At 45.7% G+C, this 23,079-nt stretch overlaps 2 protein-coding genes across 10 annotated transcripts in view; one reads left to right on the plus strand and one right to left on the minus strand.

Moving 5' to 3' along the window:
- LOC128342695 (zinc finger protein 286A-like) overlaps positions 1–1,535 on the minus strand; it is an 80,131-nt gene extending 78,596 nt beyond the window's left edge. For all 4 annotated transcript variants that reach the window (XM_053290433.1, XM_053290427.1, XM_053290429.1 and 1 more), the window contains exon 1: positions 999–1,535. The gene's annotated coding sequence lies outside the window, so the exon portion shown is untranslated. The remainder of the gene's footprint in view (positions 1–998) is intronic.
- On the plus strand, positions 550–21,760 carry LOC128342681 (zinc finger protein 79-like). 6 transcript variants are annotated; one of them, XM_053290371.1, is made up of 7 exons: positions 550–1,076; positions 7,173–7,238; positions 13,329–13,478; positions 14,050–14,163; positions 14,444–14,557; positions 16,030–16,156; positions 19,884–21,760. In XM_053290371.1, the coding sequence occupies exons 3-7, from the start codon at positions 13,419–13,421 to the stop codon at positions 20,570–20,572; spliced, it is 1,104 nt and encodes a 367-aa protein (XP_053146346.1). In that variant the 5' UTR covers positions 550–1,076; positions 7,173–7,238; positions 13,329–13,418; the 3' UTR covers positions 20,573–21,760. The 6 variants fall into 6 exon arrangements, with proteins under 6 accessions (XP_053146346.1, XP_053146349.1, XP_053146350.1 ...); XM_053290375.1 differs by having other exon boundaries at positions 551–1,076; positions 14,447–14,557; XM_053290376.1 differs by having other exon boundaries at positions 551–1,076; positions 14,053–14,163.
- Positions 21,761–23,079: the final 1,319 nt, after the last annotated feature.

The raw sequence follows: 23,079 nt of genomic DNA on the forward strand, positions 1-23,079 counted from the left end.
AGAAACTCCCAGTGGGCCTTAATACTAAGGATTTCACACTGATTCAAAGACAAACTCACCATTAAGAGCCATATTATTAAGACACCACATTTAACTCACTTATAAGAAGCAAAGTAAGAGCAAATGAATACAATCCTAGCTCATAAGCATCAGCTCAGTATTCACAAGCCCTGATTCTCTGTACATAGTGCCAAACTGAATATGTGTACTGTGATGTATATTAAATTTTAAAAATATTTTTAACCTGTAGCCCCTTCGGGGCGCTTCCTATAGGCCGTGGGCGGGGGGGGAGTCTGCAAAGGTTACCCCTTCCTCCGCAGGTCTCTAGGGCCTCACAGGGACCATTTGAGCATGTGCAGTGGTCATTTTTAAAAATAATTGTTTAAAAAAAATGGCCACTGAAAACAAAATGGCCACCGCACATGCTCAAATGGCCTCTGCAAGGCCTGAAATGGCCGCCCTAGGGCCTCACAGAGGCCATTTGAGCATGCGTGGCAACCATTTTGTTTTTGGTGGCCATTTTTTATTTTAAGAAATTGTGCCCCCCTTCAAGTGGCACCTGGGGCACTGCCCTTCCTGCCTTACCCTAGATACGCCCCTGAATGTACTGTAGAGTAGATGATGAAGAGGTGAGGGGAAAAAACTGGCTTTTGTCTTCGGCGACAATAAACTTCCCCTCACAAGACTCAGCCATTTGCATCATGAATTGCAATCACGGCGGTGTTAAAAGAAATCAGATAAGACTAGAGTCTCAGTTCTGCTCTTCCCTACCACCCCGCCCCTTAAAGCACGCACCCGCCTCCTCCACCCAAACTCAATCCAGCAAGATCAGACAGCAGGGCAGCGAACTTCTCTCAGCAGCAGGAAGGTTTGCTGCAGTGCCGCCAGGCTGAGGCCACGCCTACCAAGGAGGGGTGATGATAAGAGTCCCAGGTTCGTGGGCGGCAGAGTGAACTCCTTCCCGGCTGCGCATTTGAAGCTGGCACGAAGTTCCCTACCTCGTGGAGCGACCTGCTGCTGCCTTCCCTCCTCGTCGGCCTGTGCTAGTCGATCATCGCGTCTGCAACTTGCTGGTGGTAAGAGCGATTATTTGCCAGTGGCGTTTCCATCGAAGTCCGTGCTGGTAGCGTTTCCTTTTCTTCCGGTCAGCCAGTGTATGTTTAGAATAAGTAGCTCTTGTCGCCTGGTAGCCACTTTGGGAGGAAACTAGCTGAATCTCGGGGGCGCGGACATAGGAAGCGGCTTGTAGCCTGAGTCGGGCCGTCGTTGGCCCATCTCGTTCAGGATTGTCGGCACTGCCAGCCAGCAGCTCTCCAAGGTTATACGCGGGAGGAGTCTCTCTCAGCTCTAGCTTGGGAGTGCAGGGAGGGAATCTGGGACCTAGAGATGCTCTTCCCAACCCATCTAAATGTAAACTCAAGTGGACCTTGCTCCGCGAGGAGGACAATTCTTGCTTGCTACCGCAAGACCACTTGGTCTCTTCCAGCCCAGTCCAAGCTCAGTTTTTCCCCCTTCGCCCCATACCCCACACGAGCTGCTTTAACCAGTCTGCGAGCCTTGAAAGGAATAGATGATAACGCTAAGAAGTGGGGGGGAGGGGCTTAGTTGCGGGTGTGCGGGGGGGGGGGTGTCACGTCGGTTTGCTCTTATCTGAGTCCTGGCTGCTAGTCAAGTTTTCGTGTGTGACTTCGTAGGGTTACTGACCACTTTTGAAGAATATTTAGACCTAAAAGGACCGACGTGATTTGCAGCTTGGCAGTGGCACAATGTTAACCTATCTGAGCTGCAGTAGCTGATAGCTTTGCCCACCGCTGCTAAAGAGAATAGCCCATATCTTCAATCCCAAAGCTTTTTTCTCCCTCTCAAAAGTATCCCCCCCCAAAAAAAAATTAAGTGAGGAACGTCTTCTCAATCTTTCCCTCTGTCTGCATCTCAGACACAGGCAGTATCCAGCACTCTCCATCCGCCGCCCCCCCACCCAACCATAATGTTCACCCAGATTCCTTGGGAGAAAACTCAAAAGCAAGAAAAGATGATGATCTCCATTCCTTCTGGCATCTCCCTACCTAGTAGTCTGTTAATCAGAAGAAGCAAGCCCCTAGTTACAGCTAGTAAAGAGAGAGAGACACACGTGACTTGGATATGTCCCCATCCTGTTGCTCTACCTTCTAAGGAATGGTGGTGGCTACAATCATGAAACTTTTGATAACTTTTTGCTAAGTCAGTTGCAACTTCTATCTTAATAGTAAGTAAGGCCTGGCCCTTTATTGACTTGGCAAAATCATTTTGCAGAGATTACACTTGTAGGAACATGCATTCAAGAAATTAAATATATAATAGAATTTTTTATTAATGCGCTTGCAAAAGGGAAGTTAAAAGAACTGTTTCAAATGTGTAGAAATTCAACACCAAACATTCACTTTATTGAATAAGTTCCATATATGGTTTTTAAATCATAAATTGGAATCTGACAAAGATCTTCTGCTTCTCTGGGAGATGATGTTGTTTTAGAATTATTGATCTGATTAAAATGTTAAAAATCTGTTGAGAACAAAGTTAAAACCTGTTGATTATATTCAGAATTTTTTCTTATTAAAAAAAGTAATCCTTCCCCACACACACACACACCCAGCACATTCCAGTATCAAAAGTCATGGTTTTGGCTAATTTAAAAGGCAGGATTGTTCATCTATAGGTCAGAACTGGAAGGTCTGATCTCCAAGGTTTTAAAAGTATTTTTAAATTGTTTAAAACTGCTTATATTGGTTTTAGTTTTTAACGTCCACTGGTTTTTAATTAAATTGGTGTTTTATTTGTTGTGCAGAAGATTAGGAAAAAATATAGTATGATCCTAGGTTAATAATATATAATTACAAAAGATAAGAATATAAATGGGTATTTTAATAAGGGTTAAGAATGCTGCATAAAAGTACTTAAAACTTAACAAGGATTGTTTCATAAACATAGTTTTATGCAGCATTTTTAACCCTTATTATTAAAATACCCATTTATAGTCTTGCCTTTTGTAGTTATATATAATTAACCTAGGACCATATTACAATGTTCTTGATCTTTTGTATTGCTTTGGTTAACCTTTTGGATCAGGTTCATACCCCGCTTTGTTTTGTGTTTTGTTTGTTGTGAACTGACAGATGAGGCTGTATGGAAATATGATAAATATACATTCAGAATTTCTTCTGAAAATGCAAAAACAAATATTTAAAACATTCAGCAAGCATATTCTGTTGTGAAAAGTAGTTCATTCAGCTAATGCAAGTGGCAAGATTATGTATGCAAAATTAGGTATCTGTAGGTCATCAGGAAGTATTTCACTCAACTCTTCAAAATATATAATAGATGGATGGACGGAGGTTGGCCCTTGTCATCACTACAGCAATTGCCAATCATATTAGATGCTGCCAGCCAGAGTCTAGCCATTGGTGCTCTATTTAAGAAATTGCCTTTTCTGACAGGCAGCATCCCACTGTGAAATTGGTTAGGATACTTCAGAGAATATGCATTCCACAGTGATTGCATTAAGTGTGTGAAGTTTGAGGGAGATTGGTTGGTCCATTAGTATATTTTTAAATTTGCAAATGTGCTAATGAACTCCCTTCTCTTAATAGCTTGCTTGGTTAACTGTACATTTGCTCCAGGATACTTAAAATTATCTTCTATAAGTTTTTGTTGAATATTATCTGAATTGTCAATGAATTCTCAGGGTTGTTAATACATCTAAGACTACAATAAGGCAGAGCACATACAGGTGAAACTCGGAAAATTAGAATATCGTGCAAAAGTCCATTAATTTCAGTAATGCAAATTAAAAGGTGAAACTGATATATGAGACAGACGCATTACATGCAAAGCGAGATAAGTCAAGCTTTAATTTGTTATAATTGTGATGATCATGGCGTACAGCTCATGAAAACCCCAAATCCACAATCTCAGAAAATTAGAATATTACATGGAACCAAGAAGACAAGGATTGAAGAATAGAACAATATCGGACCTCCGAAAAGTATACAGTGTACTGTGCTTGATTGGCCAGCAAACTCGCCTGACCTGACCCCATAGAGAATCTATGGGGCATTGCCGAGAGAAGGATGAGAGACATGAGACCAAACAATGCAGAAGAGCTGAAGGCCGCTAATGAAGCATCCTGGTCTTCCATAATACCTCATCAGTGCCACAGGCTGATAGCATACATGCCACGCCGCATTGAGGCAGTAATTGCTGCAAAAGGGGCCCAAACCAAGTACTGAATACTTATGCATGCTTATACTTTTCAGAGGTCCGATATTGTTCTATTCTTCAATCCTTGTCTTCTTGGTTCCATGTAATATTCTAATTTTCTGAGATTGTGGATTTGGGGTTTTCATGAGCTGTACGCCATGATCATCACAATTATAACAAATTAAGGCTTGACTTATCTCGCTTTGCATGTAATGCGTCTGTCTCATATATCAGTTTCACCTTTTAATTTGCATTACTGAAATTAATGGACTTTTGCACGATATTCTAATTTTCCGAGTTTCACCTGTACTAGAACAAGGGCAGGCAACCTTGGCTCACTAGCTGTTGTTGAACTACAAAATCCATCATCCCCAGCCACAAATTTGTGACTGCGGATGATGAGAGTTGTAGTTCAACAGCACCAGGCAAGCCAGGGTTGCCTACCTCTGATCTAGACGTAGGATCTAGATCTAGATCTTGGCCTAATGCAAAACCAGTTTCCTAAAAGGCACAGTACAAATGAAGAAAGCAGCTAATAAAATCTATGACCCTCCCCTCCCCCGGCTCCTATATAAAGGGTTCTTATCAGCTTCTGCTCCTGTGCTTCATATAGCAGTTTGACCCAGAGTAAGGAGAAACTTTTCTTGGTTTTCATACTTAGTTGGGAAAACTTCACCGTTCGTAATAGAGAGCTAGTGTGGTGTAAGTGGTTAGAGTGTTGGACTAGGACTGGAGAGACCCGAGTTCAAATCCCCATTCAGCCATGAGACTTGCTGGGTCATTCTGGGCCAGTCACGTCTCTCTCAGCCTAACCTACTTCACAGGGTTGTTGTGAAAGAGAAACTTAAGTATGTAGTACACCGCTCTGGGCTCCTTGGAGGAAGAGTGGGATATAAATGTAAAAATAATAATAATAATAATAATTTCTCTGGGCCAGGCTTCAATTAAAGGGACAGAAGCAGAGGCTGATAAAGAAGGTGGCAACCTTGACTGCTTGCGGATGGGCTTGTAATTGTGAGGGGACCAAGTTCCATTGCTGCTCCTCTAATTTTTAACAGATTCCTTCTGTAGAGGAAGGAATGTTGTTGGCCTACAACTCCCATAATCCCTGGCTATTGGCCACTGTGTCTGGGGATTATGAGAGTTGTAGTCCAAAAACAGCTGGTGGGGGGGCTAAATTGACCAGGCATGCTCTAGTGCAAGGTTAGGCACCCTTGGCCCTCCAGCTGTTGTTGAACTGCAGCTCTCATCATTCTCAGCCATAATTTATTGTGGCTGAGGATGATGGGAGTTGTAGTTCAACAGCTGGAGGGCCTAGATGCTCTTCCCAGAGTGGCTCCATCCCCTAAGGGGAATATCTTACAGTGCTTATGTGCGGACTCCCATTCAAATGCAACCAGGGTGGATCCTACTTAGCTAAGGGGACAAGTCATGTTTGCTAGCACAAGACCAGCTCTCCTCCCATATATGCCTATTCTTGCTTTAATGCTATCGCTTCATGAGCGCTATTTACTTCTGTTCCACTTCCAAACCTAAGCCCTGACAAATTTTCTTTGGATCTAGGGGTCAGTCCAAAAATTTATGAGTTGGATAATGTACACTTCCCAAAATTACCAGACTTAATGATGGATGTTGGACAGGGGGAGGATAAATGGTCTTCCCTTTATTTATTTCATTTTTTCATTTTTTACATTTTATATCCCGCTCTTCCTCCAAGGATCCCATAGTAGTGTAGTACATACTTATGTTTCTCCTCACAACAACCCTGTGAAGTAGGTTAGGCTGAGAGAGACGTGACTGGCCCAGAGTCACCCACCAATTTCATGGCTGAATGGGGATTTGAACTCAGGTCTCCCCAGTCCTAGTCCAGCACTCTAACCACCACACTACGCTGGCTCTCCTACAAGTATCTCTTCTACAAGTAGCATACTTAGAAGAGAAACAGGGCTGTCTGGGTCAACTTTTTAAAAATAACTCTGCCTCTGAATATTCTACTCTGGGCACCACAGTTAAATTTCTAGGCACCACGGCTAACCCATTTATTTATTTATTATATTTTTATACCACCTGGTGTGTGCATCTCTAGCTGGTTTGTGCATCTCTGTTTGAATAGCAGGGTGTGGATGGATATAGGTTTGAGAGGACCAATTTCAGTATTAGCTAGTGTGGTAAAATTAATTTAAAAGATTTTGTTCTACAACCCAGTTGTTTGTCTGGGCTTGTTTTTATGAGCCACGCAATCGTAGATAAAAAGTTGACTACAGTTGCCAAGCAGGGAGCGCTCTTGCAGAACATGGTGGAAGAACCTGCCCTTTCCTGGCCATCGTCGTCCCACTGTCACAATAAACGAGGATTAAACCTGTAAGAACAGCCTTGCTGGATCAGGCCCAAGGCCTGTCTGGTCCAGCATCCTGTTTCACACGGGGGCCCACCAGATGCCTCTAGGGAGCCCCCACAGGCAAGAGGTGTGGGCCGGTCCCCTCTCCTGCTATGGCTCCCTTGCAACTGGGATTTGGAGGCATCTTGCCTCTGAGGATGGAGGTGACAATGGGCTACGATTGGCAGGACTACAGTTGCTGGTAAAGTTCTCACATCACGCACCACAAGTCTCCGCGATCTTCGTTAACCTTTTCACTTGTATTGTGTGTGTCATAAGAACGAGCTCTTTAGGTCCCAAATAAAGAAAAGGAAGACATACTTGTTTGCATTTATGCTTGTGGTTTCTGTTTGGTTGGTTGTGAGACTTTCTATGTACCACTTTTATGTGGTACATAAAATTTTAGTCCAGGGGTTATCAAACTTGGGTTCCCCGATGTTGTTGGACTACAACTCCCATCATCCCCAGCCAGAATGACCTTTGAGTTAGTGGCTAGAGTCACTTACTCTCCCCAGCTTTAACCATTGGCTGATCCTTTTCATATTCCTTTCTTTCCTAGATTTAATCTTTCCTTCTCCTTTGGACCAGGGTTTGCCTTAGAAGCGGTGTCTATTACAGAGCAGAGGTAATAGTTTTTTCTTTCTACTAATTACTTTGTTTCTCAGATCCCATGGAAAAATGAAGCCAGATTCAAATATCTTTTAGCAACTCTTCCTTAGAAGTTGTTCTGAAGGGGTCTGACAATGGGGGCTGGTCATTAAGGGCAGGTGGGCCATGTCCCCCTCCCCCACACAAACGTGCTTATCAAGAAGGAAAACCCAAAGCCTAATTGGGAAAGAGAGAGAGAGATTTTCTCTGAAGAGAAGGGAGTTTGCTTCAACCCCTCCTCCCTGCTGCTGGAGCCTCCTCTCTCTCCCATGACTGGACAGAAAAGGTGCCAGTCAAGCTGTCCTGTCTTCTGATTGTTTGGGGGCTCCCCTGAGCATTCCCCCCCCCCGGAAAAATACACAGGCTGATTGCAGCAGTCCCTGAATTCCCCCACCCCACCCCAATGAAAAAAATGGTAAAAATAAATACTCAGGCTGATTGCCACATATAGGCGGAACTGGGGGGGGGGCAGGCAGAGCACATGCCCTAGGCGCCACTGAGGTGGGGGCACCACGCCAGTTCCTGCCACCACCACCCCACCCCATTGCCCACCTGCCCAGCCCCAGGGCCCCTCAGCCACTTGCCTCCAGCTCCGGCCTAGGATCGGAGCAGCCTGCAAACTGCAGAGCTCTTCTCTCCCCGCCTCTCAGCTGATTGGCGGGTGGGCGGGGCTTCCAGAGATGCCTCCGAGTAGGCCTCCCTGAAGCCTGAACTCAGCAGGCCCCAGCAAGCCAGGAAGGAGGCTGGCAGAGCTCCCTGCAGCAGACCAGACCATCCAGCACAGCTTTTGCAAGGTAGGCTGTGAATTCCTTTTTGTGGTTCCCCCCCCCCAATATAGGGATCTGCTTGCCATAGGGCTTTGATATGGGTGGTGGGGCGAGACTGAGAAGTCTCTGAATATTTAATTTAAAACAGACTGAAAAATGTGCTGGCTTTAAAAACAAAAACTATCTAAGGCCTATAAGTGGCTTGTTTCATGTCAGAAAATTACAAAAGCTTCTGGAACAAATATTTATTTACTCATTCATTCTTTCATTCATTCATTTATAAATGCACTTATGTTCAAGTTGTTTTACAACCCAGAAGGTCTGAGTGAGAACTGTGAAGCATGTGTTGTGCTTTTATTTTATTTTATTTTTCTTGTGTGTGAACTGCTCTGCAATAACTTGGAGGGACATCAGGGTCAATCTGGCCAACATGTGAATGCAGCACCTCCATTCCAGAGGAGATGTGTGTTAAAGGGCTTTAAAAGCCTCGTGTGAAAAACCTCCTGGAATTAAACTTTACTGAATTTGTTCAGAATTCTGAGAAAACAAACATAGGCTCACCCTGCATGGTTGAAAGTCTCCTTTGCTAATCTGCAGCGAGGGGGCCATTTTAATAATTAGCGTTGGTAGTGTGTTCTAGGCATTAAAAGTAGCACAAATATATAGTACTCAATGTATATCACTATATACTGTGAAGTGTGTATTCAGTGAAATGTATTTCCAGGCAGCATACTTACTTTGAAATATCAGACTTAAATCTAGGGATGTGCAAAAACGTTTCGGATACAAAACGTTTTGTACCCAAAACAGCCTGTTTCAGGTGTTTTGTAGACAAAACAAAACACCCATTTTCCAGATCCAAAAGTTTTGTATACAAAACAAAACATCCCTGTTTCAGCTACAAAACGTTTTGTTGTTTCGGACCTCCATTTTGTGGTGATCTCTGAGTCAGTCTCCATTTTGTTTTTGACATCTCTTTGAATTTCCCACCCTTCCAGCCTTCTGATCAGTGACCTAACTCATGGGCTTGATGTGTATTCGGTTCGTCCCTGGGTCCGCCCTTTTAGCCAATCAAACAGACTCAGTGGGAATTCCTTAGAGGCATTTTATTTGCTACTGCAGTTAGCAAGGTATCCAGTGGGCTTCGGCTCTGCACTGAATACAAATGAGTTACAGCTTGAGGTGTTCTTTTATACAATCAACAAAATGAATGCTAAAGCTCCCAGCCCCAATACACATAGCAAGCCGATGACCTAACCCCTTTCAAATGCGCATGCGTAACTTGACTCCATTGTTCATCAGGTGATCCCCTCCTTATATGGTTAGATCCGCTTTCCCTTGGGAAACTTAGCGTTAGCATTTAAATTGTTACTATTCTAGCTAGAGAGAGAGGTAATGACAGCAATTGTTAAAGACAGTGTTGCAGATTATGTCCCTGAGCTATTGGGCTGGGGTTACTTTAAGTTAGAGGTTAGTTTTCTAAGCAAAATGGAGTTACTTTGGTTTTCTAAAACACATCAGGCTGACCTGCTGACAATTCCCTCCGTGTTCCCCATTGGCTCTTTTGCTTCTTGCCACTCTTTATTGACCCCACATTGGCCAGGGGAAGGGTTGCTAAGCTATGGGGTGCTGGGTTCTGCTGTTTCTGTGGTGTTCTGAGTGTAGATTCTCTGGTAGAATATGAGAGTGGATTCTTGTTTTTCACTGAAAATCTCATATGCTACCAGAGAATCTACAATGAACACTTCAGAAACAACAAAACCCAGTACCCCACAGGCTTGTGGGTGTGGGTGTGGTTGGCACCCTATGTGCACTACACAACCCCTCACTCTGGGCAACCCCAGTGCCCCCCAAGTGGAATTATGGGGCTGCTGAAACCTCCATTATTCCCCATGGGAGAAATCTTAAAGACACGTAAACTTCAACAAATCACAAAAGATCAGCCCTTTGCCCAATTCCTTTGAAATAATTCTGGAAGTTTCCTTGCCCCCATTGGGCACTGATTTGAAGCGATACATTTGCTGGAATCCCCATTATTCCCTATGGGAAAATTCTTAAAGATGTGTAAACTTAAAAAAAAAATCACAAAAAAAAATCAGCCCTTTGCCTAATTCCTTTGAAATTTGGGTGGTAGCTTCCACCCATTGGACACTCCCACCACCACCCACTCTTTTTGCCCTGGGACCCTTTTTAAAAATCCAAATCGATTTGGAAAATTTGGCTACAAAATAGGGCTGATTCGGATTAAGAAAATTTGGGTACAAAACAAAATGGGGATGTTTTGATTCGGATACAAATCAAAACAAGAAAATTCCAAAATGCACACCCCTATCCTTGGGGGCCTGGGATGTGTGGAGGCCCTGGACTTTGAGGGGCTGGGGGCCCATTTTAAAATCTCATCTTGGCCCATTCCAACCTTGCTATGCCCCTGGCAGTCACTACACATGGGTTTCTGCACAACATCTGCACAGAAGAAACTTCCATGTAGAAAATGTGTCTCTTGTAAATTGACCCTGAATTTTCCATCCATGACTGGGATATTTGAGAGTTAGAGTCAATAATAAAAGAACAGCACACTGCTTGTGACAGGAAGGGGCAAATGACAATGATTTCTTAGTCTGGCAGGGGCTGGTTTTGGCCCTGGCAGAACTTGGCTGTCTGCTCCTGTTGCAAATGCCTCTGTCTGGTGTGGCAAACTAATGTATCCTCCTCCCTCTTGGTGTCAAAGCAAGCACTGGTGTTGTGAATGCACATATACCCCATCATGAGCCAACAGTCATCATAAGACAAAGGCTGGCAGGAATCATTCACTGGTTTATAGACCCCCACCACCACCTTCTTCTTCCCCTATTTTGCTAGTGGCTGTTTTTTAAAAAGAATGAGATGAGACAGAAAAAATGACACTTGGAATCCTTGCATAACTCCTGACTGTTGTTCTAAGTCTTTTACAGAGATGGCTCATGTTTTCAGGTTTTGATCAACAACCATGTCTAGATGGTACAGTGTTCCCTTTAACAAGGATTTCCAGATATTGTTGACTACAAGTCCCATCATTCCTGTTTGGACAGGGGTGCAATTTCAGTGCTTGCCCTAGGCGCTATTTTCCCTAGTTACGCCTCTGTTGCCACAGCCTGTGTATAATTAAAACAAAACAAAACAAAAAAAACCTTTTTCCTTGAGAGGGTGGGCAATGTGTAGAGGAGCCCCCAAACAATTAGAAGACAGGATAAATTGACAGGCACCTTTTCTGGCCAATCATAGGAGAGAGGAGGCTCCAGCAGCAGTGAGGAGTTGAAGCAAGCTCCTTTCTCCTCAGAGCAAATGACCCTCTGTCTTCTGATTAAGCTGTAATCTTCCCTTCTTATTAAGTACATTTCTTTGCTTTGTTGCTCCCTTCCCTTTTGCCCTTACTGACTGATTGTTCCTGCCCAGTGGGGTCTTCTTTTCTTTTCCTTTGCATGCTCCCGCCAACTCCTTTTCCATGATGTTTCCCCATGGGGTTTTACTCTTTACTTTTTCTCCTTTTCCATCCCTCCCCAACTCTAGCTACCCTTTTCCCTTTCTGTTGCCCAGTGGGGTTTTCTTATTTCTCTTTGCTCATGCACACACCTACCCATCCATGATAAACATTTCCCTTCTCTTGCCCAGGGGTTTTTCTCTTTTTCTTTCCCCAGCTTCCAGCCACTCCTTTCCCCCACTTTCTTGCCCACTGGAGTTTTCTTCCTTCCTTGCGCGCGCGCGCGCGCGCACACACACACACACACACACACACATCCCCCCCCCCGCCGCCGCCACCAACCTCAGCTCTTTCCCCTTTTCCTTTCTCTTGCCTGGCTGGTAATATTTCTGTGTGGAGATTTTGCTGTGTGCTTGCTATAAGAAAACACTCCTGCTCGGGCTTGCCAGCCTGTCCAGCTGTGCAGGTCAGCTTGCTGTGCGAAAGTGTTTACAGTGGCACTGAATGCGGTGCTTTACGTTCCCAGAAAGTGGGGGGGGGAAAGACCCCAAGGGACTGATAGCTAGAATTAGGAGAGGAGAGCTGGTCTAGCAGTGGAGAGCTGGTCTGGTGGTAGCAAGCATGACTTGTCCCCTTAGCTAAGTAGAGTCCGCCCTGGTTGCATATGAATGGGAGACTTCATGTGTGAGCACTGCAAGATATTCCCCTCAGGGGATGGAGCCGCTCTGGGAAGAGCAGAAGGTTTCAAGTTCCCTCTCTGGCTTCCCCAAGATAGGGCTGAGAGAGATTCCTGCCTGCAGCCTTGGAGAAGCCGCTGCCAGTCTGCGTAGACAATACTGAGCTAGATGGACCTATGGTCTGTCTCAGTATATGGCAGCTTCCTATGAATGTCAAGAAACATTCTGGAAACAGTGGGTGCTTCCTGAAGGCCCAGTGGAAATGCTGGGAGCCATGAATACCAAGTTACCTGCCTGACCTTTACAGGAACAAATGCATCGATTTCTAGTGTATCCTTTCTAGTGCACCCCTTCATAACAATAAGATATAATAGCAGCAAAGTAAGGTACATAAAACAATAAGAATTGGAGGTGGCCTAAAAAATAGCCAGCAACTACCCCTCGCCCACTCCAGGGAGCAGCAGCAGCAACCACTGAGGGTTGAATAAGAGCTGATCACTCTCTCTAGCCCTCTGTTCAGACATTAGGACTGTTCACATGATTGGTTCTTGGAGAGGAGTTACTCTGTCCAAGGAAGAGAACGAATCTCCCAGTCAGCATTTGAACAAAGCACTGACTGGCGAGGATCAGGTGAGGGACGGAGCTACCCCTCTTCCCAATACAGGCCACACCTCCATGTGTCTGACGTTGGCACAGAGGGCATGGCCAGTGTCTTGCCAGCCAGCACTCGCTGACTGGGAGCTTCTTTCTCTGACTTGGACAGTAACTTCTACCCAAATACCAATTGTGAACCGCCCTAATGTCTGAACAGAAGGCTAGAGAGAAAGTAGCCCCTTGAACAAAGCACTGAATGGCGTGGATCGGGAGAGGGACTGAGCTATCCCTTTCCCCGATACTGATACATTCCATCGTGTGGAACAATGACTTGAAATCAGTGGGATTTGTTTCAGTACAAGTGGGTCATTGGAAGGCCAGTTTCAAAAGCAAGGAGCTTAAAGGTGCCATTGAGTCGGTGTCGGAAGCTGCAGGCTGTGGGGGCCTGGATCAAGTGGTTTCTCCCATGTCCCAGTTGGGGCCCTTCAATAAGTATTCTTCTGTTACCAACAGTTACTTTTCCATGCCATGTTACTGACCTTTGGGTCTCCTTTTTCTTACGTCCATCTTAGGTGCTGCCTTCTATTTCCCCTGACGATCTGGAAAAGCAGGCGGTCCAGCCAGCAGAGTTTTGGAGTGTGGTCAAGTTTTGTGGCCTGGAGATGGACTGCCAGCCAGGGGGTCCGTCAAACCTACAGGAGTCTCGGAGGCAGGAAAACCAGGTGAGGCCATTTTAGTCCCTTTTATCCCTGTGCCACAGGACCAGAGATGGGGCCATAGCTGAGTTCTCTGCCCATCTGAGAAGGGAAGCTGTAGGCTGTGGGGGCCTGGATCAGGGGTGTACCAGTAATGGGGCAAGGGGAGACAGTTGTCTGGGGGGCCCCTGCCTTGGGGGGCCCCCCAGAGGCAAATAACATGCCGCGCACCCACCCAGGCTTCCTCCAGTTGTATTCATCCTCCGAAATTGATGTGAGTCTTAAGACCTGGAGCTACCAGAACAGCATGTCTTTCTCTAGTACCATCACATGACTTGCATCATCCACAATTTACATTGGTGGGGGGGGGGGGGGCATTTTAAAATCTTGTCTCTGGGCCCACTCCAACCTTGCTACGCCCCTGGCCTGGATAAAGTGGTTTCTCCCATGACTCAGTTGGGGCCCTTCAATAAGTATTCTTCTGTTACCAGCAGTTACTTTTCCATGCCATGTTTTGCACTTATTGACCTTTGGGTCTCCTTTTTCTTCACTTCCATCTTGGATGCTGCCTTCTATTTCCCCTGACGATCTGGAAAAGCAGGCGGTCCAGCCAGCAGAGTTTTGGAGTGTGGTCAGGTTTTGTGGCCTGGAGATGGACTGCCAGCCAGGGGGTCCGTCGAACCTACAGGAGTCTCGGAGGCAGGAAAACCAGGTGAGACCGTTTTAGTCCCTTTTTTCCCTGTGCCACAGGACCAATGATGGAGCCATGGTTGAGTTCTCTGCCCATCTGAGAAGGGAAGCTGCAGGCTGTGGGGGCCTGGATAAAGTGGTTTCTCCCATGACCCAGTTAGGGCCCTTTTCTAATAAGTATTCTTCTGTTACCAGCAGTTAGTTTTCCATGCCATGTTTTGCACTTATTGACCTTTGAGTCTCCTTTTTCTTCACTTCCATCTTGGGTGCTGCCTTCTATTTCCCCTGACGATCTGGAAAAGCAGGCGGTCCAGCCAGCAGAGTTTTGGAGTGTGGTCAAGTTTTGTGGCCTGGAGATGGACTGCCAGCCAGGGGGTCCGTCGAACCTACAGGAGTCTCGGAGGCAGGAAAACCAGGTGAGGCCATTTTAGTCCCTTTTTTCCCTGTGCCACAGGACCAGAGATGGGGCCATAGCTGAGTTCTCTGCCCATCTGAGAAGTGAAGCTGCAGGCTGTGAGGCCTGGATAAAGTGGTTTCTCCCATGACCCAGTTGGGGCCCTTTTCTAATAAGAATTCTTCTGTTACCAGCTGTTACTTTTCCATGCCATGTTTTGCACTTACTGACCTTTGGGTCTCCTTTTTCTTCACGTCCATCTTGGGTGCTGCCTTCTATTTCCCCTGACGTGGTATAAATCAGCTCCCTATGTTCCTAAAATGTCCAGGTTAAAGTTCTTGACCAGACCTTGTCGAAGTTGAATGCAGCTGCTTTGCATCTTTGTGCTTTAAGCCCCCAAGTCCCCTAAAATTATTTAACTTGGGGCCAATAAATTCCAGTCTTTGAACCGTGAGCCTTATTGTCTGGGATGAAAACCAAGAAGGAACTGCCTAGGATTGTGTGTGTGTTTAGGCCTCAAACCTCTTTTAGGTGAAGAAGATATTGGTCTGGATTGATCAGACACCCTCCCCCCGCCCACTCGCTCTGTGCCTCCCTCGCTCTCCCATATATTTCCTGCCCTTGGCACAGACGACAGATCCCTATCCACCAGTTTCTCCATCTGAAGTGGTCCGGCTTGGTATAAGGCAACTCTGAATGTTCATAGTCTGAGCTCAAATATCTTTGCACCATTGTTTCGTTCTATGTTCCTTCCTTGTATGGTTGGCAGGTCCCTGCCCTTCACAGTCTAGTTTGTTGGGAAGTTCTGTGGGTCAGAATCGGAAAGAACACCACAGAACCCTCTGCCTATTTACAGTGCTGGCCTTCAGGTTCCGGGCCTGCAGTTAGTCAACTGCCCCAGGAGAAAGACAGGGTGACTTTGCCTCCTGGGTGGCCCACCAAATCTCCACCCGCTCCTCCTGGGGCCGCTGCAGGAGAGGCAGGATGACTGGAGAGGTCCATTGCATGACCCTCAAAGAAAGACCCTCAAAAGTGTATAGATTTTGTAGAGGAGGTGTACAGTCTTGATTTAACTTTAGGAACATAGGAAGCTGCCTTCTACCGTGTCAGACCATTGGTCCATCTAGCTCAGTATTGTCTACCCAGACTGGCAGCGGCTTCTCCAAGGTTGCAGGCTGGGGCCTCCCTCAGCCCTGTCTTGGAGATGCTGCCAGGGTGGGAACTTGGAACCATGCAGGTGCCCCATTCCCCTGAGGGGAATATCTTTACAGTGCTCACACATGTAGTCTCCCATCCAAATGCAGACCAGGGCAGACCCTGCTTAGCAAAGGGGACAATGCATGCTTGTTCCCACAAAACCAGCTCTCCTCCCTCTGCATATGTGGCAATGAGGTTGCCAAGCTCCGGGTTGAGAGCAGGCCCTTCCACAAGTCCTTTCCCTCGCCCAGCCCTGTCACCTTTCCTTGAAAGGGCTCCTCTTTCTTATTTTTGCAGGTGGAGTTGGAGGAAGCGTCACCAAGTTCCTCCACAGCAGCAGCCCAGGATCCCTTTCCTGCAGAGCAGAAGCCGCTGTTAACAGATATCAGGCAGGAAGAGGTTGATCATGATGCCAGCCTCCCAGGTAAAGAGGAGGGAAAGTCTTTTTGTGCCTGACTTCTTGCAGCGGTTGTGAACCTTCTTCCGGGCCTCGTCACAGCGGTGACTCCTTCTCGCTGCTTAGAGAGCTGAGCAGCTCCTCAGCAGTGTTCCCTCTAACAGAGATTCCCAGATGTTGCTGACTACAGCACCAGTGGTCCCTCTAAGGCGTGCGCACATGCACACACTCACAAGTTTTTTGATGTCCGCTCAGTAAATTTTAGATCCCGTTCAGGTAGCATCAGGAAGGCCCCACTCTGAATATATGTGCGCACACATTGGCTTGATACTGCCGCCCAGAACAAAACTCATTCTGCACACAGATGAGAAAAATTAGTGAACACTGTACAACTCCCAGAATCCCCAAGCAAAAGCCATTGTAGTTGGGGATTCTGGGAGTTGTAGTCAACAATATCTGAGAATCCCTGTTAGAGGGAACACTGCCCTTCCGTATCTCCAGAAGATATCGTTTATAAGGAAAGGGCAAGTTACTGCAGGAATAGTCTTCTTAGTTCTGAAACTAATCCTATAACTAGTTTCCTTTTGGAATTTTTCTCCTATTCCATCAGCAAGGGGAAGCATAGCTTCATACAGATGACTCTTGGGCAGGGCTGCTCAACTTTGGCCCTCCTGCAGATGTTGGCCTACAATTCCCATAATCCCTGACTATTGGCCACTATGGTTGGGGATTATGGGAGTTGTAGTCCAAAAACAGCTGGGGGGCCTAAGTTGAGCAGGCCCGCTCTTGGGGAACACCCAATGACATTATAATAGCTCATCCAGGAACTAGGACTGACACAGCAGTTTAATATCAGGCAATTTCGGCTCACTGTTTCATCACTGGAAAGTAGTAAGGCTGTTCTTCCAATTCTAATTAGCGTGGGACACAGGTCCTCCCCAAGTTCAGGAGCTGTGCACGCTCCCAATTTCCGATCATCTGTGAATAAAAAACAAGATCAGAGGGGGAGGAAGTGTTTGTCTTCTAAGCAGCTGTTAGGCAGGACAGAACCCTCCTACACAGCGGCAGCCCCTTACATAATTACTTCCTTTCTCTCCTACTTGCTTTCTACTCACAAGCCATCGGAAAAATGGGAGCACATGTAGCTTCCGAACTGCGGTGGGACACATCTCTAATAGCCTGATTGGAATAGTGGTTTGAACTGGTTGGCTTTCTTTTAAACTTAAGCCATCGCTCCCAACTAAAAAACATTGAGATATGAATTGAGTTTATTTTTATTTATTTTTTATTATTTATGTTGTTTATATACTGCCCTTCCAAAAATGGCTCGGGGCGGTTTACATCAAAATAAAACCAATTAAAATCAATCAACCATTAAAATCAATAAACAATTAAAATCATTTAAAACCAACATTAAAAAATTTAAAACCATACCTGTCAGAACCTTTTGCCAGAAACTCCCTTTATGGTGATCCATCCCTCAACCTCCCTGCCACTCCAGTGTTTGCCTCTCCAAGGAAAAATGTCTGGTTACGCCTTTGATTAGAGGGACTTGTTTAGAAGTCCACAGTTTGGAGGGAAAGAGTTCAATCCATGGCCCCACCCAGTATTCCCTCTAACCGCGATTCCCAGATGTTTTTGACTACAACTCCCATAATCTCCAGCCAAAGGCCATTACAGCTAGGGATGCTGGGAGTTGTAGTGAACAACATCTGGGAATCGCAGTTAGAGGGAACAGTGGCCCCACTGTATAGATGTGGCTGTAGCTCAGTAGCAGAGCCCTGCGTAAGATGCAGAAGATCCCAGATTCAAACCCTGGCATCTCCAGGTAGGGCTGGGAAAGACCCAGGAAGAGTGGGATATAAATGTTAAAAAATAAATAAATAAATATTGTCTGGAGCAGGCCTGCTCAACTTTGGCCCTCCTGCAGATGTTGGCCTACAACTCCCATAATCCCTGGCTATTTGCCACTGTGGCTGGGGATTATGGGAGTTGTAGTCCAAAAACAGCTGGGGGACCTAAGTTGAGCAGGCCTGGTCTGGAGACATGGAGTTAGACTAGAGTTTGTTTAGGAAATCCGTCGGGGACATAAGAACAGCCCTGCTGGATCAGGCCCAAGGCCCATCTAGCCCAGCATCCTGTTTCACACAGTGGCCCACCAGATAGAGAAGGCCTCTCATGCCTCATTGCCAGCTACATGCAGGAAGGTAGGAGAATTAAACCTGAGCCTATCAGTCTAACAAGGGGGAAAGGAGAGGCAATGCCCTTACTGGCTGTCTCTGCCCCAAGTGGTCAATAGGGTGGCTGCAGTCTATGCCGTGCAGGAGCTGCATCTCCAACACAGATGAGGAACCATATAGAAAGTCTTGGCAGGATTAGGACCATTGGAGAGATTTTATTTTTCTCCTGCTCTTTGTCCAAGGAGCCCAGAGCAGTGCACAAAATTGTTCTTTTTATTCTCACCACAATGATGGGAGATAGGTTAGGCGGAGAGAAATGACTAGCCCAGAGTCACCCAGTGAGTTTCATGGCTCAATGGGGATTTTTGAACTCAAGTCTTCCTGGTACTAGTCCAACATTCTAATTAGGGCTGAGAGAGGCTCCCACCTGCAACCTTGGAGAAGCCACTGCCAGTCTCTATAGACAATACTGAGGTAGATGGACCAAATAGTCAGACTCGGTATAAGGCAGCTTCCTATGTTCCTATAAGTAGGAAGCAAATAAACACACATGTTCATGAGAGGAGAGCTGGTCTTGTGGTAGCAAGCATGAACGGTAACCTCTGTTAAGCAGGGTCTGCCCTGGTTTGTATTTGAATGGGAGACTAGAAGTGTGAGCACTATAAGATATTCCCCTCAGGGAGTGGAGCCGCTCTGGGAAGAGCAGAATGTTTCAAGTTCCCTCCCTGGCAGCATCTCCCAGATAGGGCTGAGAGAGATTCCTGCCTGCAAACTTGGAGAAGCTGCTGCCAGATGGACCCAATGGTCTGATTCAGTATCGGGCAGCTTCCTATGTTCACTACATTATGCTTGATTGCCAGGAAATTGATTGCCGAGAAATTTAGGACCAGCAAACGGAAGTATTTTTTTCACACAATGCATAATCAACTTGTTCTCTGCCACAGGATGTGGTGACAGCCAACAACCTGGATGGCTTTAAAAGGGGTTTGGAGAACTTCATGGAGGAGAGGTCTGTCATCGGCTACTAGTCGGAGGGCTACAGGCCACCTCCAGCCTCAAAGGCAGGATGCCTCTGAGTACCAGTTGCAGGGGAGTAACAGCAGGAGGGAGGGCATGCCCTCAACTCCTGCCTGTGGCATCTGGTGGGCCACTGTGTGAAACAGGATGCTGGACTAGATGGGCCTTGGCCCCGATCCAGCAGGGCTGTTCTTATGTTCTTATGTACCCTTGTCTTTATTAAAGGTCCGCCAAGCACACATGGCCTCTCTGACTGAGGTTGGGTTCTAATGAGCCCTTAATGTCTGCAGGCCCTGGAGCTGGGGAATGAAGAGTATTTTTATTTCAACTAAGAAACCCAGTGTGTAAAAGAGGGAGAGGCAGAATCCACAGCTTATTCCTGAGGGGAGCTTAGCTCAGGAAAGAGATTTGAGAAGCCGCTTATTAGGAGGGGAATCTTTGCACATTGAATACCCCTTTAAAAAGAGATTCAATGCACATGCCTGTCATTTAGGAGGAACTGATGTGAAGATTTGTTTCTCCTTTGGGCTCTGATCAAGTTTATCTCTCTATTCCAGAAGGTGAGATGCATGAGAGAGAGAATGCAGAGCATCCATGTGTGGTTTTGTCAGAAGAAGCGGAGCATGAAGAGTGGAAAGAGAACCTTTGGAATCAAGATTGTCGAAAGAGGAAGAAGGGAAACCACACGGAGGAGAAGCGGGATGAGAAAAGGAAACAAGAAGAACAAACAGAAAAGGCATCGAAGAAGCAGGCTGGTGCTCAGTTGAAAATCCACACCAAAGAGAATCTCAATAAAGGCTCTGAAAGCAGAGAAAGCTTCAGCCAAAACAGAAATATTTCTGGATGGCAGACAGGTCATGAAGAAGGGAGAGCATATGCAAGCTCAGAGCCTGGAGAGAAATCTCTTTGGAGCTCAAAGCTTTCTTCACATCAAAGAATCCATGCAGGGGAAAAATTACATAAATGCTTGCAGTGTGGAAAGCGTTTCAGTCGGAATGCAGTTCTCACTTCACATCAAAGAACCCACACAGGAGAGGAGCCATACAACTGCACACATTGTAGAGAAAGCTTTAGTGTCCCATCAGGGCTGGTTAAGCATAAAATAATTCACACTGCAGAGAAGCCATATAAATGCTCAGTCTGCAAGAAAAGCTTCATTCAGAGAAGTGAGCTTACTTCACATCAAAGAAGCCACACAGCAGGGAACCCATATAATGCTCGCAATGTGGTTTCCTTTAGAGCATAGACCACATTCGGCATCATATAATTCACACAGAGGAGAAACTATATAAATGCTCAGGGTGGTGGTGGTGGTGGTGGTGGTGGTGAAACCTTCATTCAAAGTAGGCTACTTCTTCATATCAAAAAACCCATACACGCTAGGCTGTGGAAAAAGCTTTAGCTGAAGACAGAATCTTACTTCCCATCACGTAACACACAGAACAAAAAATATAAATGATCAGATTATGGAAAGGGTTTCCATCACAAAAGAAGATATATAATATAAGTGAGAATCCATATATATGTTCACACTGTAGCAAGAGCTTTGCTCGTGCATCAGTCCTTATTCAGCATAAAGGAATCTACACAGGAAATAAATCATGCAAATAGTTCAGTCAGGACACAATTGTCATTTCACATCAGAATCCACATGGGAGAAACTGTATCAATGCTTTGCATACAGAGTTTCCATTGCAGATGAACCCTTAAGGCATATGGAAGAAGCCAAAGAGGAGAGACACCATACAGATTTTCACACGGTGGCAAAAGCGTTGGTGACTAACTAGGTCTCAATGAACATGAGAGAATACACACAGGAGGGGAAACTGCATCACCGCTTGTTATAGAACCTGACACAGCTCACACACACACACACACACACCTCTACCCCTACCCACCAACGAATCCACACAGGGCAAAATGCCCATCTGATTGTGATTATTTGTGTAAACCCCCATCTGTTGTGATTAGATAAGATCCTGTATTGAGGGGCGTGCATTTCTGATCCTTGAAACGCATGGAGCAAGGCTTTTTTAGTGGGCCCTCTATGTAGAACCCTCCCCCTTCCAGGCTTTTGAGGATCATTGTTGATTTTAATTATGTGTGTGTGTTTTAATGTGCTGGGTTCATTGGTGCAAATGCATTATTGTTTGATGGAAACATGGGGAGAAATCTGATTTATTTTTCCCCCATTGGAAGAACCATTGTAGCCATCAGAGTGGTTCACTGATGTGGCTTCTCTGTGGTGATGAAACCTTGATCTTCATGGTTCACATTAGTATATTTGATCATCTTGCTGGGGGAAACAAGGTTGTTTTCTTCAATGTTCATCTGAAATGTAAACTGGGACAGAAGTAGTTGTTGCTTTGGGGATTTTTAACATACATATGGAATGTATTCACTCTGCTTACTAATAAAGTCTTATGCATTTTTATCTGTTCCTATTTGTGGTTCCTCTTACCAAGAATAGAACTCACCTCTGCTTCAGCACCCTGACCATCTGCAAGTAATGTAAACCATATCCCAGGGGTTCTCAACCTGTAGTCCTCCAGATAATAATAATAATTCAATTTCTATACCGCCCTTCCAAAAATGGCTCAGGGTGGTTTACAAAGAGAAATAATAAATAAATAAATAAAATAAGATGGATCCCTGTCCCCAAAGGGCTCACAATCTAAAAGAAACATAAGACAGACACCAACAACAGTCACTGGAAGTACTGTGCTGGGGGTCGATAGGGCCAGTTACTCTCCCCCTTCTAAATACAGAGAATCACCATGGTAAAAGGTGCCTCTTTACCAAGTTAGCAGGGGGTTGTTGTTTGTGAACTACAATTCCCATTGTCACTAGCTACAATTTGTGGATGTAGATGATGAGAGTTGTAGTTCAGCAACATCTGGAGTACCACAATTTGGGAATCCCTGACACATTCCATTAACTAACTACCAAAAAATCCCTCCCATCTTAAAAGGTAATGTTAAGGGCTTGCTCTCTTCATTCAAGCTCAAAAATGCTTCAAAATAGTGCCTATTAAGGGCCATGCCATTAACACTCATGTTACCATATTTACCTGAATCCAAGGAGAACATCAGTCTGAGGACCCCTTCCGTGGATGATGAGCCCATATCCTCTCGCACAGGAGATACTCCTCCAGGGGATGGGAGCCTCCTTGTAGTGGGCAATTCGATCATCAGAGGTATAGAGAGATGGCATGTTGACCGCACGGTGACTTGCCTGCTTGGTGCGAAGGTTGCAGACATCACGCAGCATCTAGATAGGCTGTTAGGCAGTGCTGGGGAGGAGACAGCTATCAGGGTGCATGTCGGCACCAATGATGTGGGGAAATGTAGTTGGGAGGTCCTGGAAGCCAAATTTAGGCTGATAGGTAGCATATTGCAGTCCAGGACCCCACGATAGCATTCTCAGATCAAAGAGCCAAAAGAAAGCATAAACCCGGTAAGAGATTCAGCATATAGGGGCTTATAAGCCAATGCCAGAAGCCTCCAAGTCAAGATAGGTGAGCTGGAGTGCTTGGTTGTTAATTAAGAAATAGACATAGTGGGCATAACAGAAACATGGTGGAACAGTGAGAACCCATGGGACACTGTTATCCCTGGATATAAAAACTATAGAAAGGACTACTAGTTGGAGGGCTATAGGCCATCGCCAGCCTCAAAGGCAGGATTCCTCCGAGTACCAGTTGCAGGGGAGTAACAGCAGGAGAGAGGGCATGCCCTCAACTCCTGCCTGTGG

This window comes from Hemicordylus capensis, chromosome 2, assembly GCF_027244095.1.
Source record: "Hemicordylus capensis ecotype Gifberg chromosome 2, rHemCap1.1.pri, whole genome shotgun sequence".
Classification (NCBI taxonomy): Eukaryota; Metazoa; Chordata; class Lepidosauria; order Squamata; family Cordylidae; genus Hemicordylus; species Hemicordylus capensis.

Coding starts and splice junctions, on each gene's coding strand:
- LOC128342681 (XM_053290371.1), top strand. CDS start 13,419: ATGGACTGCCAGCCAGGGGGTCCGTCAAACCTACAGGAGTCTCGGAGG. Junction 14,558..16,029: donor CTCGGAGGCAGGAAAACCAG/GTGAGGCCATTT, acceptor TTATTTTTGCAG/GTGGAGTTGGAGGAAGCGTC. Junction 16,157..19,883: donor TCATGATGCCAGCCTCCCAG/GTAAAGAGGAGG, acceptor TCTCTATTCCAG/AAGGTGAGATGCATGAGAGA.